This window comes from Ambystoma mexicanum, chromosome 5p (genome assembly GCF_040938575.1).
Source record: "Ambystoma mexicanum isolate Mex_15411 chromosome 5p, UKY_AmexF1_1, whole genome shotgun sequence".
Lineage (NCBI taxonomy): Eukaryota > Metazoa > Chordata > Amphibia > Caudata > Ambystomatidae > Ambystoma > Ambystoma mexicanum.
In genome coordinates, this window is record NC_090930.1 from 1,112,783,854 (window position 1) to 1,112,795,932 (window position 12,079).

Below are 12,079 nucleotides of genomic sequence, written 5' to 3' on the forward strand. Positions count from 1 at the left end.
CCCATTCACCCAGCCTAGCTGTCACTCAAACATGCTAAGTGGTGAGCCGGGCGGCTCACCACTTGGGCCAATCAGGACGGAGTGCGACTTGAGTTACCAAGGTAACTCAGTCCAGGGTGCCTAAATCCCCCTCCACCCCTCCTAAGTACCCCAGACAGAGTGGCACCACTTTGGAGGGCTTCTGTGGAGAAGCCCGCCAAAAGTGGAACAAAGGGCTCCACTTTGGGTCAGAGTTACAGAGGCGAACACCAACGCCATTTTAGAATCAAGTTTTGGCAAAAAGTCCCAACCGGAGTTATAAAAATAAATATATAAACCGGCGGTATGTTTAAGGCTACCGTAAATAAATAATTAAATGTGTTAGCCTAAAACAATGGGAAATCCCATAGGAAAATATTCGCGGTCGAATATAAAAAGTAGTTTCCACTGCCACCAGCCAAAACTCGATCAGGGGGGACGGAGACGTGCCCCCTCGACTAACAGACCCTGGGGCAATCGAATTGCCCCAGCCAGTACGTCCACAATATGATGGTTTGTACTGGTTCTGTTCAGGATTCAAGACTAGCAAAGTCTTTGGTGACTTTACATGCCCTGGGAGACAGTAGTCAGTCCCAGGGTATGGAGTCTATGTTGGGGAGTCCCTAGGACACCCCTGGGTCACGGCACAGAGGGTGCTGTGTGACCCACATCACAAAAATACATGAGGCCCTATGGAGTAAAAGACCCCATAGCCCATTCAACACAAGGTTTAACCAAGAAAACACACTTCAACATGTCCAAGAGTGAGGGTAAAAGAGTCTCACTCTTGGCAGGAGAAAAAATTAAACCCCAGAAATCCAGCAAAGCTGCTGGGGGACTCACTAGGTAGGGAAATTCAGCCTAAACAGAGAATTCTCCCTAACAGCCCTCAATTAGCCTCCTGAGTGGGAGCTTGCTATTTGCACAGCAGGTGTGGTGCCCGCCCTCCTGTCCCCGCCTGCAACAAGCATCCGCTTGCTCTTGTGGATGTATCCCAGCTGGTGCGTGTTGTGCACTGGCTCACCGCAGTCTCGTGTGAGCAGTCAGCTGAGTAGGGTGTAGCAACCCGTTCTTCGTGTCATCCGCCCACTGCCGGTCCCCTCACGCACCAGCTGTTCCCAGCATATGCTGCGATATTCCTGTTCTTGTCTTGGGGTGCCTACTCTGGTGCAGATGGAGCTCCCCCGACCTCCGCATATCCGTTTGCTGCTCGCTGCCCTCTCTGTGGGTCCCGGCAGCTTCGCTGATGCCGACTCTGCCCATGGAGTCTGCATGCCCCTCTATGTTGGTGTTCCACCTCAGATGCCTTTACCTTTAGCTGTCTTCCCTGCTTGTCTCACTCGCTGCCCACAGGTCTGGTGATCTTCCAGCCACCTCTGTCTCTGCACGCAGTCGGCCTTGTGGGGCGCCCCAAGTGTTGTGGCTGTGGACACTTCGCTATCGTGGTGCGGGCAAGGAGGTCGTCCAATGGCCATCGAGTCCCTTTTTTTTTTTTTGTTCGCCCGTTATGTGGGCCTTGTTCGGGAACGTAGACGCAGCAAGATTGTTGTTGGCCTGTATCTACTATGCGTGGCAGTGCTAGTATGTCCCATTAGACCCTAGGGGGACAATGGATTGCGCCATCCCACCTGACCAGAGTAGTGCTGCGATACCTGCTTCAGTTACTCGCCTCGCTGCTATTCTGAGGTGTTCCACCTCCCTCGTCTTCAGCTGGGTCCGCCTGTGGTCCTGGTGACTAGCGCCTCACCTGCGTGGTGGGCTTTGGCAGTTCGAGGCCCCCTTTAAGCAAAATGTGTACCGCCGTATCACGGGGGGGCAATCAATGATATTCAATGTTACCTCACTCAGTGCGGGGCACTTGTTGTTGGTTGTGCTTTCCGATTGGCAGGCCTGCCATATGTCCCCTCTTTGTAACTACAGCGTTATTATGCTCGGGTCAGGGAGCCCTGTTCCTCGTGTTGTTGCGATGCAGGCAGGGATGCGTAACATGAGCCCTGTCCTGGTCACGGCTCCTGGCGGCCTCTGGGCCTGTCTGCCTCTGGTGGATAATTTAGACGTGGGTGCTTCGTAGCTCGTATATGGTCGGCCTGGCGGATGGTGATCTGCTGGCACCCCTGAGGTGTCAACCGCCGAGTCAATCCAGGTTGTTGGGGTGGTGACCTTGAGCCTCTGGGTTTCCTCCAGGTCCTCACTGTTACGCCTCCCCTGCACCTCCGTCGTCAGGATCACTGTAGCTCTGTCCGTTCCATGACATACTTGTCCTCTCCCCCAGTACATCAAGGTTGCCGCCGATTCGCTTTGCAACGCTGGCACCTTCTTACCTGCCATCCTGATGGCCAGAGCTTGGCTCCACAGCCAGTGTCCCTCGTGCCCGCAAAGCTGGTTGCATCCACCGTACGTCACGCGGTCTGCCAAGGTCTCGGCAGCAGCACACCGTCCTCAGCGTTTTCAGTATGTGGCTCGGCTGTCTCGCTGATCTTGCCACGATGTGCGTCTCTCTCCCGGCAGGCTCACTGTCAGTTTCTGCAAGTATTCTCCATGGCGAGCCGCACTCCATGCACCCGCCATCTTGGGTCTGGCGGGGTGAATCTTCAGAGCTATTAGTTCCTGTTTCACCTTCTGAATCTCAGCGGGAAGTATCCCAGCCGTTCCCTGAGTATTCCGCCGTCTTTTTGTTGCTTTTCAGCTTTGTTTGTATAGAATGCAGTCAGTTTGGTCGAGTTTCCATTAGGATTGTATCGGAGCTTCAGAGCTTTTCCTCCTACCACATGGCCTCCAAGCCACGCCCCCAACCAGTACATTCTTATGGTGACAAGTATACCATAGTGGGTCTTGTTGTCGTAAGTATCGAGGAAAGTGAGTTGAAGTGCGGTTTGTACCACGCTGTCCTTGTTTGTTACGATGTTGTCTGTTAATCACTGATTAGGACTTAGGTAAGGAGTCAGGGCATAAGTCTGGTACCCACTGCAAAACTAAGTACTTAAAAAGGGATCTTTCAGAGGGCGCGGTACCACATACCCTTGTGACTTTTATTAATGTGGGTTGGTGGCAACTTCGTCTGTAATTTCTGAAGGTATCTTGAGACTGTAGTGTTCGATAGCAGTTCTGCTTGGATGCTGTGAAGGTTTTGAAAGACGATTGAATCCATCGTCTACTTACTTAAATAGATACACTTCTACAACTCGTTTAGACTCTAGCACTAAGTATGTTAATGCAGGCGGCCATGTTGGAAGGTTTTTTTTTTTTTTAAACTTTTATTTATTCGGCTCGGCAGCACAGGTACAGGTGAGTTACACATAGGGCACATACAGTCAAAGCGGAAAACAGGCAGTACACATAAGTAGAACGAATGAAACAATCAGTTTATACACATGGGGGTCACATTCAAGGTGGATGAGGGGCTATGGGGAAGGCATTTAGGAAGTAGAAGGGGAGTAGCGAGGGGAGAGGGCTGGGGATGAAGAGTCCGTATCAGCAGGAGACATGTATGAATGGAATTTAGACCAGATATCTCTAGGACTGGAGTGGGCGGGCCGTTGTAACGCCCAGGATTCCTCGGTGTCAGAAGCCCATGTGACCGCTCTGAGCCACTGCGCATGCCTAGGTGTGGTGGGCCGGAGCCAGCAGAGTAGGATAGAACGTACTGCAAGTAGCATACAGAGGCCAGCCAGTTTCCTGGAATCACGGTGGAGTTCTGAGAAGTCGTGAAACAGACACTTTATTGGGGATGGGGTGATGGGGTGTTCGAGGATAGCTGATGTAGTAGCGCACACTGCATCCCAGAATTGAGTGAGTCGGGGTGGAAGGGTTTTTCTTATCGTGAAAGATACCTAGTTGTCCAGTGAGGTTGCCACTGTCTGCCGGGTAATAAATAGGGTGCAATACGTCTGACTTTGGTGACAGGTTTTACAAACCTGACACCCTATGCTAAAGAGGATTTTCCCTACCTATAAACCAAAACTCATGATCTGTCAGTGTCAGGATGTCAATAATAACTAAAAATCTGTACTTGTGTTCAATACATCCTATTCTGACCTTCAAACTACACACAAAACAACAAAAAAAGTGTTTAAGGAAAATATCTTCCACTTGAAGCTGGCAAAAAGTGTTCACAACTGAAGGAAGAATAATTCTAACAAAAATGTTCTCCAAGGTGAAAGCCCCTGGTTCCAGAGGATGAATCCCTTCCCCTGGATTCTTGAGTAGAATGAAATGATGAAATGAGTCTCTTTTATTGGCAGTTCCTTTATTTCCTGCTTTGCTTCCCAAGCAACACCTTCTGTGACAGTCTTTCTTAGATATAACTCTTTGATTTGGAAAATAGTGTCTTTCTTTAACATCAGTCTTTCCTTGACTTAGACAACAAACATCAATTCTGCTTCTGAATCTCAGCGGGAAGTATCCCAGCCGTTCCCTGAGTATTCCGCCGTCTTTTTGTTGCTTTTCAGCTTTGTTTGTATAGAATGCAGTCAGTTTGGTCGAGTTTCCATTAGGATTGTATCGGAGCTTCAGAGCTTTTCCTCCTACCACATGGCCTCCAAGCCACGCCCCCAACCAGTACATTCTTATGGTGACAAGTATACCATAGTGGGTCTTGTTGTCGTAAGTATCGAGGAAAGTGAGTTGAAGTGCGGTTTGTACCACGCTGTCCTTGTTTGTTACGATGTTGTCTGTTAATCACTGATTAGGACTTAGGTAAGGAGTCAGGGCATAAGTCTGGTACCCACTGCAAAACTAAGTACTTAAAAAGGGATCTTTCAGAGGGCGCGGTACCACATACCCTTGTGACTTTTATTAATGTGGGTTGGTGGCAACTTCGTCTGTAATTTCTGAAGGTATCTTGAGACTGTAGTGTTCGATAGCAGTTCTGCTTGGATGCTGTGAAGGTTTTGAAAGACGATTGAATCCATCGTCTACTTACTTAAATAGATACACTTCTACAACTCGTTTAGACTCTAGCACTAAGTATGTTAATGCAGGCGGCCATGTTGGAAGGTTTTTTTTTTTTTAAAACTTTTATTTATTCGGCTCGGCAGCACAGGTACAGGTGAGTTACACATAGGGCACATACAGTCAAAGCGGAAAACAGGCAGTACACATAAGTAGAACGAATGAAACAATCAGTTTATACACATGGGGGTCACATTCAAGGTGGATGAGGGGCTATGGGGAAGGCATTTAGGAAGTAGAAGGGGAGTAGCGAGGGGAGAGGGCTGGGGATGAAGAGTCCGTATCAGCAGGAGACATGTATGAATGGAATTTAGACCAGATATCTCTAGGACTGGAGTGGGCGGGCCGTTGTAACGCCCAGGATTCCTCGGTGTCAGAAGCCCATGTGACCGCTCTGAGCCACTGCGCATGCGTAGGTGTGGTGGGCCGGAGCCAGCAGAGTAGGATAGAACGTACTGCAAGTAGCATACAGAGGCCAGCCAGTTTCCTGGAATCACGGTGGAGTTCTGAGAAGTCGTGAAACAGACACTTTATTGGGGATGGGGTGATGGGGTGTTCGAGGATAGCTGATGTAGTAGCGCACACTGCATCCCAGAATTGAGTGAGTCGGGGTGGAAGGGTTTTTCTTATCGTGAAAGATACCTAGTTGTCCAGTGAGGTTGCCACTGTCTGCCGGGTAATAAATAGGGTGCAATACGTCTGACTTTGGTGACAGGTTTTACAAACCTGACACCCTCTGCTAAAGAGGATTTTCCCTACCTATAAACCAAAACTCATGATCTGTCAGTGTCAGGATGTCAATAATAACTAAAAATCTGTACTTGTGTTCAATACATCCTATTCTGACCTTTAAACTACACACAAAACAACAAAAAAAGTGTTTAAGGAAAATATCTTCCACTTGAAGCTGGCAAAAAGTGTTCACAACTGAAGGAAGAATAATTCTAACAAAAATGTTCTCCAAGGTGAAAGCCCCTGGTTCCAGAGGATGAATCCCTTCCCCTGGATTCTTGAGTAGAATGAAATGATGAAATGAGTCTCTTTTATTGGCAGTTCCTTTATTTCCTGCTTTGCTTCCCAAGCAACACCTTCTGTGACAGTCTTTCTTAGATATAACTCTTTGATTTGGAAAATAGTGTCTTTCTTTAACATCAGTCTTTCCTTGACTTAGACAACAAACATCAATTCTGCCTTGATTCAACAAAAACAGTCTTTCCATGTGTTTCTTTGATTTAGACAAGAAATGTCAATCTTTCCATGGTTTAACAAACACAGTCTTTCTTTGTCTTGGACCGCGAACCCCAATCTTTCTGGTTTCAGAAGACAAGCTTTCTTTGGTTCGGAAAACACATATCAATATTTCTTGGTTCAAAAAATAACCTTGTCTTGGTTTAGAAGCCAAGCATTCTTTAACATTTCCAGAGGTCTTGCAAATTGCTCGGTATACTCCCCTGCCAGGTTTCTTCATGCAATGCCCACAGCCTGGTGTACTCCCCTGCCAGGAGTATTTCGGCAACATCAACTTCTGCTGTACTCGCCTGCCAGGACTTGGTTGCACATGTATATCAACTTGCTGTACTTGCCATGATCTCTTGTGTAGAGAAACCTGTCAGCGCCCACATCAGAAAAAATGCAACCCACTAGGGAAAAAGGCCCAGCACACCTCATGTAAGAACGTTTTATTTTCCCAAAAACAGAAATGCGCCAACAAAGCACTCTGCTGCCATGGAACATTCTGGCAAAATTAGTACGAGCAACACTTTATTAAGGCACACATAGTCATCAGTGACGTAAGTTACATATGGTACAAATCCAAATGGCTGGTTGGTGAGATGCAGTACATAGGCTACCTGTTTCATAAGGGATGGCAAGCCATTGATCCCACCCCGTCTGTCTATCTTCTTCCACGTGGGCTCCTGCTTGCGTGTCATCAGATACGATAGAGGTAATTGGCAATTATGTGAAGAAAAACAATACATGCTCTCTAATCTAGTGTGCATCTGGTATTGCAGACAAGGGCTAAGAGGATACTTTAAGGTCATATCATCACACACACTAACTTGCTTCCAGACACATCCAAAGCCTCCCACCCTCATTTTAGCTATGTTGTTTTATCTCTCCTGGCACCTCGCAGCACAAATCACGTTACAACTGGTGCCTGCTTTGTGATCTTTTCTGATCAATTGGCGGTTTAGCAGTTTTATGGTCGGGGATCTGGGACTGGCTGGTACCTTAGAATGTTGACGGTCTGGGGATGGGGGTCTCTGGGTGCTATTATTTAGAACTGGGACAGGCAAGGTCAGAGGCTCGTACTCTCCTTCTTGTGGGATCGCTTTTCGCAGAGAGCTCTCAACCCCCCGTTGGCCTTGCAAGGTGCATTCATCCTGAGATACAAATGCTGGCAACATGAGACAATGAAAGGTCTATGAATCTCAGCAACTCTGGCCTTTCTCACCGGTGCCCATGCTACAACCTATTCCCTATTCCTGCATGCATACGTTTATTTTCATGTGTGACTCTGGCTGCAGTGCAAAGCTAGGCCTCAATTTCAATATGGCTGCTAGTATCGAAGATGGCGTCTAAGTCTCAATGTAATTTAACGCTACAGCATACACCAGCCTCCCCACACTCCAGCCCCTGGTGACACGCCATGCAACCTCCCTGACCACCTACTGCACACTTCTGTGCCTCTGCTGTATTCAAAAGCAATTGGGGGTCTGGGACGAATGTTCCTCTTTCCCAACACTTGCCAGGGTTTGTTTCATACATAAAATAGCTTTTCTGTGCCTGGTGTACTCCCCTGCCAGGACTTGTTTCACACCTGCTTGTACGGGTTTCCCCTCTGTGCCTTCTCGTACATCTCCAGCATTCTGCATTATATGGGAGCAATAATGATTTCCTTGTTTCCAGTCCCTTGATCCCGCTCACTCTGTGGATCTGTCTGGCTTTGTTCCACGTCATGAACACCCCGGTGTTGTTTCTTTCACTCTAGGCTCACCTGCAATTGTTGGCAGCTTTGGCGTCCCCTGCGTGTGCTGTTCTGGGTAGCAGTTCTCCTGCTCAGCGTCTCCACGGCTCTCCGGTTCTTTGTCCCGCTCTGTTCTCGCGACCACAGCAACCCTGAACCACTTCTGCAAGTGCCTTTTCAACTACTTCTCCTGGCTTCATTACAGCTATGTCCCTCAGTCTCCCGCCTTTGATCAGGACAGGATATTCGAGCCGTTCCCAAACTGTCGCTTGGGAGGATGGAACTCTTTTCCTTCACCTGCAGCATCTTTAAACTTGCGCTGCAGGAAGGTAACGTATGAGAACCAATAACTGCGGTTCTTCCACTAGACTGCTGATTGTGGTTTGCAATCCTTTTCCCCTATGCCTTCTTTGTCGCAGTGAATTCTGGGAGTTGAAGTCTAGAGGTGACATTGGATTGGAATTGTTCTTTTTACTGGTTTTACCAAAAGGTACTTTCGAAGGAAAATGTGTTGTGTTGACTCTGTGTGTGTGTTTGGGTCATATTTATGTATGGGACCAAAAGAATAGGAAGAAGAGAGGTTCTTACTTCTTCTGAAAGGGGAAACACGCAATTGGCAGTATGCCATTCGGGTCTTGGGTATTGGAGTGTTTGCATCTTGCAAAAGGGTGTTGGACATTAGCGGGTCTTCTTCATGGGAAAGGGGGAGATACTGTGTCTCACCTGATGGAGTCAGGATATCTCCCTGGAGGGTGTCCCCCCTGCTCCTTATGTGATCCTTTCGCATAACGCCGCCCCCAGGGCCAGGATCAGGTAGCAGCCCACATGGGAGGTGGTCACTGCTGGGAAAACAGGGATGAGTCCATCGGATCCATCACATAACCTTACCTCTCCTTAGGAAACCTTTATTTCTTCTGTTCCTTTCATTGGCCCTTCCTCCTCCCTTTGGGGCATATAGAGCCCCTACTTTGATACTGTCTTAGGAGGCCCATTCAAATATAACAGTTGAGAGGTAGAGGTGGGACATGCATACATGGACAAAGAAGAGTAGGACTAGGAGTAATGAAGACTTCTGGTAAGTGATCGGATCATAACCTCCTCATACCTCTTTCTCTTCTCAGTACTTGCCTATGAGGTAAACCAACTCAAAGTAATAAATGGGTCTAGAATAGAAGATACCAGACAAACCATGTGGAAATGCACACCCACAATCACTGAATATATTCGGAACAAGTGGCCCACAGAACCCTTATCCATGTTCCCAATAGTGCCATACTCAATGCCCATGTACCAAAAACACCAACTTCATGATTGTGTATTAAGGCGATAGTGCTTGATGAAGGTGTTAGGGTCTGCCTATGTGGCTGCCTTGCAAATGTCTTTAATGGAAACCCCCTTGGCCTCCTCAGGGAGATGGTGTCTCACAACTAGCGACCAACTGTAGGTTGTGGCCACTTTTTCCCTGGAGAGGGCCCGTCAAAGGTGACTGACAAGCTTTTGGAAGACTGTAAGGCCTGGCTTCTCTACTATCACGTCAGTTTCATCAACTGAGACGAAGAAGATCATCCAAGCCATAAAGACTACTCCCAATGCAAGTACTGGGAAGAGGTGGCACTTAGAAGTCATGAAGAGTGGCCCAGAGAACTGGAAGAACCATTCTAGTTCTCTGCAGGGAAGTGTTCACTTGACAAAAAAGAGGAGAGCAGCACGGGAGACAGCCTAGCATGGGAAATCAAAGGAGATGCCAAAAATGCTCTGGAGAAGCTGAATGTTGTCATCTGATGGCAACAGGAAGGAGGTGGCAGGAATTCTTGATCCAGTGGTGTGGAGCTGGAGGCTGGGAAGCACTGGTGCGATCTCTGAAGGGTGGACCGTGAGGTCCTGCAACAGCGCCTACACCGCCAGCCCAGAGAACGGGAGCGAGACACAAGGAGCAAGAGCAGCAGGGACACAGAACTGCCGTGCAACGCTCTCAAATGAAGCACGACCCCAGAAAGAACCGGCAGAGCGTCCTGGGGCCAGTGAAGGTAACTGGTGCAATATGGGAACTGGTAGGGGTATAACATTGGTGAAGAAATTCAAGTTAACTGGGAATAACGATACGAGTAAGCTCCTTTATGGCAGTACTTGGCAGGAGAGTGGGCCAAGAGGGAGAGAGACAAGGGCTTGGAGCCCCAGCAGCATAAGGGTCTGGGACACGAACCAGCACCAAGCAAATACAGCACTGAGTCGCCCTCCAGACAGTGTCAAGGATAAGCCCACTGGCCACTATGGAAGGGTCTGGGACCCTGCCCACTACAACAGTGGAAAAGAGGAGACCACCGGCCATATAAGAAGGGTCTGGGACCCCAACAGAAATGAACCAAAGTAAGGAGGATGACTTCTTCATTATAGTGGCAGAGATAAGTCCACTAGTTACAAGAGAAGAATCTGGGATCCTAACAGGATTTGGGACATTGCTGAAAATAAGTCACAGAGACAAAGTGAATATCTAGTGGGAGCAGTAAGAAGGAACTGTATCAAGCTCTACCAGGAGAAGGGAGTTGTTCTCCTGGTACCAAAACAGACATGGTAAAGACGCAAGGGCAAGGGAGGCATTCCCCGTGGCTTTATGTTGAACTGTTACAAAGCAGACCAAGAGAAGGGAGACATTCTCTTGCTCCTGAACCGAGAGTCGAGGTGGAGGTGCCAGAGGAAAGGGAGTCCTTGTGAATTGTATCACGCCATACCATGGGAAGGGAGTCATTCCCCCTGGCTCTATTGAAAATTGTACCGAGCCACACCAGAAGGAAGCCATTCTCTTGGAGAGAACATTGTTTAAAGACTGTCTGAAACCTGCAAGGTCGTGGAAGGGAGACATTTCCCAGATTATATTTGTTGTGAAAGAACATTTTCATTGAAGCCCATCCACGAAACAGAAGAAGGGAGCTATTTTCCTTAAAGAGGTTCTTTCTGTTAGTTACCTTCGCCGGTCCTCGCCGACCATCGCCGTCTCAGTAGCCGCTGGACATTCACCTAGTAAGAAGCATTATAACGCTGCCCCTGCACACTGTGTCTTCTCCCTGTACAGCATACTTCTTCCCAGTTATTAAGAATGGGCATATCCACAGCCAGAGACTTGTTTTTTACTGCTCAAAAACTGGGAAGACTCACCAGTATTCAGAAATATGTCCATTTCAAATTGGACCCGCCCGACCAGTCTCCTCAATGCCTACCTCCCACAGTAACGTCAACGCAGGATTCGATGGATCAGATATCCCCACTATCGGGCTTTATTAAGTAGGACTAATCACTCCCTCCAGTTCCCCAAGTCCGTGTCAAGTTAGCTGCCCCCGCAGGGCATGGTTTCCTCAGTTACAGAACCAAGGGAATTCCTTAATCCAACCCCTGCCCTAAAAAACATCTTTCCCAGGCAGCTTGCACCAAAATACTTAAGATCGCCCTCTTAAATACCAGGTCACTTAACAACCACGCTCAAAATGTCCACTATCTCATTACCCAAGGGGACCTGGACTTGATGTACATTAGTGAAACCAGGGATAACGATTCTAATGGTCCCACCACCAACATACCTATTCCTAAAGGTTAATCATTCTTTAGTAAGAACAGGGAATTTAGCAGAGGCGGAGGAGTAGCAATTATTGCCAGATCCGAAATTCAGCTCTTCCCGTCACCATGCGAATGTGCCGGTTGCGAAATACTTCACTGTAAGATGACACCTACCCCTCAATCATGTACTCATTTTATTCTGATCTACCGTCCCCTGCAAACCATGCCTGACTTCCATGATGAAATCCTACAACTGCTGAACAAACCAGCGGGTCTAACAGTTCCACTCTATTCCTGGGTGATTTTAATTACTGGCGGGGTAACCCTGCGGGCCAGAAGGCAACTAATCTGGAAGTTTCACTCCTTAATATGGTATGCCAACTCATGAATATTGAACCCACAAATGACAAAGGGAACATACTGGATTGGGTGATGGCCAGAAACTTGACAGTAGACACCTTTGACACAACCCCTGGTCAGACCATTACATAGTTAACGTCCTCATCGAATTTAAATTAAGAATTCAGAGATCCTCAACATAGGGTTATGAGCCGGAATTTTAAAAATATCTTCTCTCTCGATATTCAATCCTGC

The 12,079-nt window shown here is 47.9% G+C and overlaps 1 protein-coding gene across 4 annotated transcripts in view; it reads left to right on the forward strand.

Moving 5' to 3' along the window:
- Positions 1 to 12,079, forward strand: part of TPMT (thiopurine S-methyltransferase) — a 1,030,391-nt gene that overhangs the window by 99,669 nt on the left and 918,643 nt on the right. For 2 of the 4 annotated variants that reach the window (XM_069613588.1, XM_069613589.1), the window contains exon 2: positions 7,961 to 8,265. The exons of the other annotated variants lie outside the window; for them this stretch is intronic. In XM_069613588.1, coding sequence (XP_069469689.1) covers positions 8,214 to 8,265 — 52 coding nt within the window. In that variant the 5' untranslated portion in view covers positions 7,961 to 8,213. The remainder of the gene's footprint in view (positions 1 to 7,960; positions 8,266 to 12,079) is intronic. 4 annotated transcript variants of the gene reach the window in all.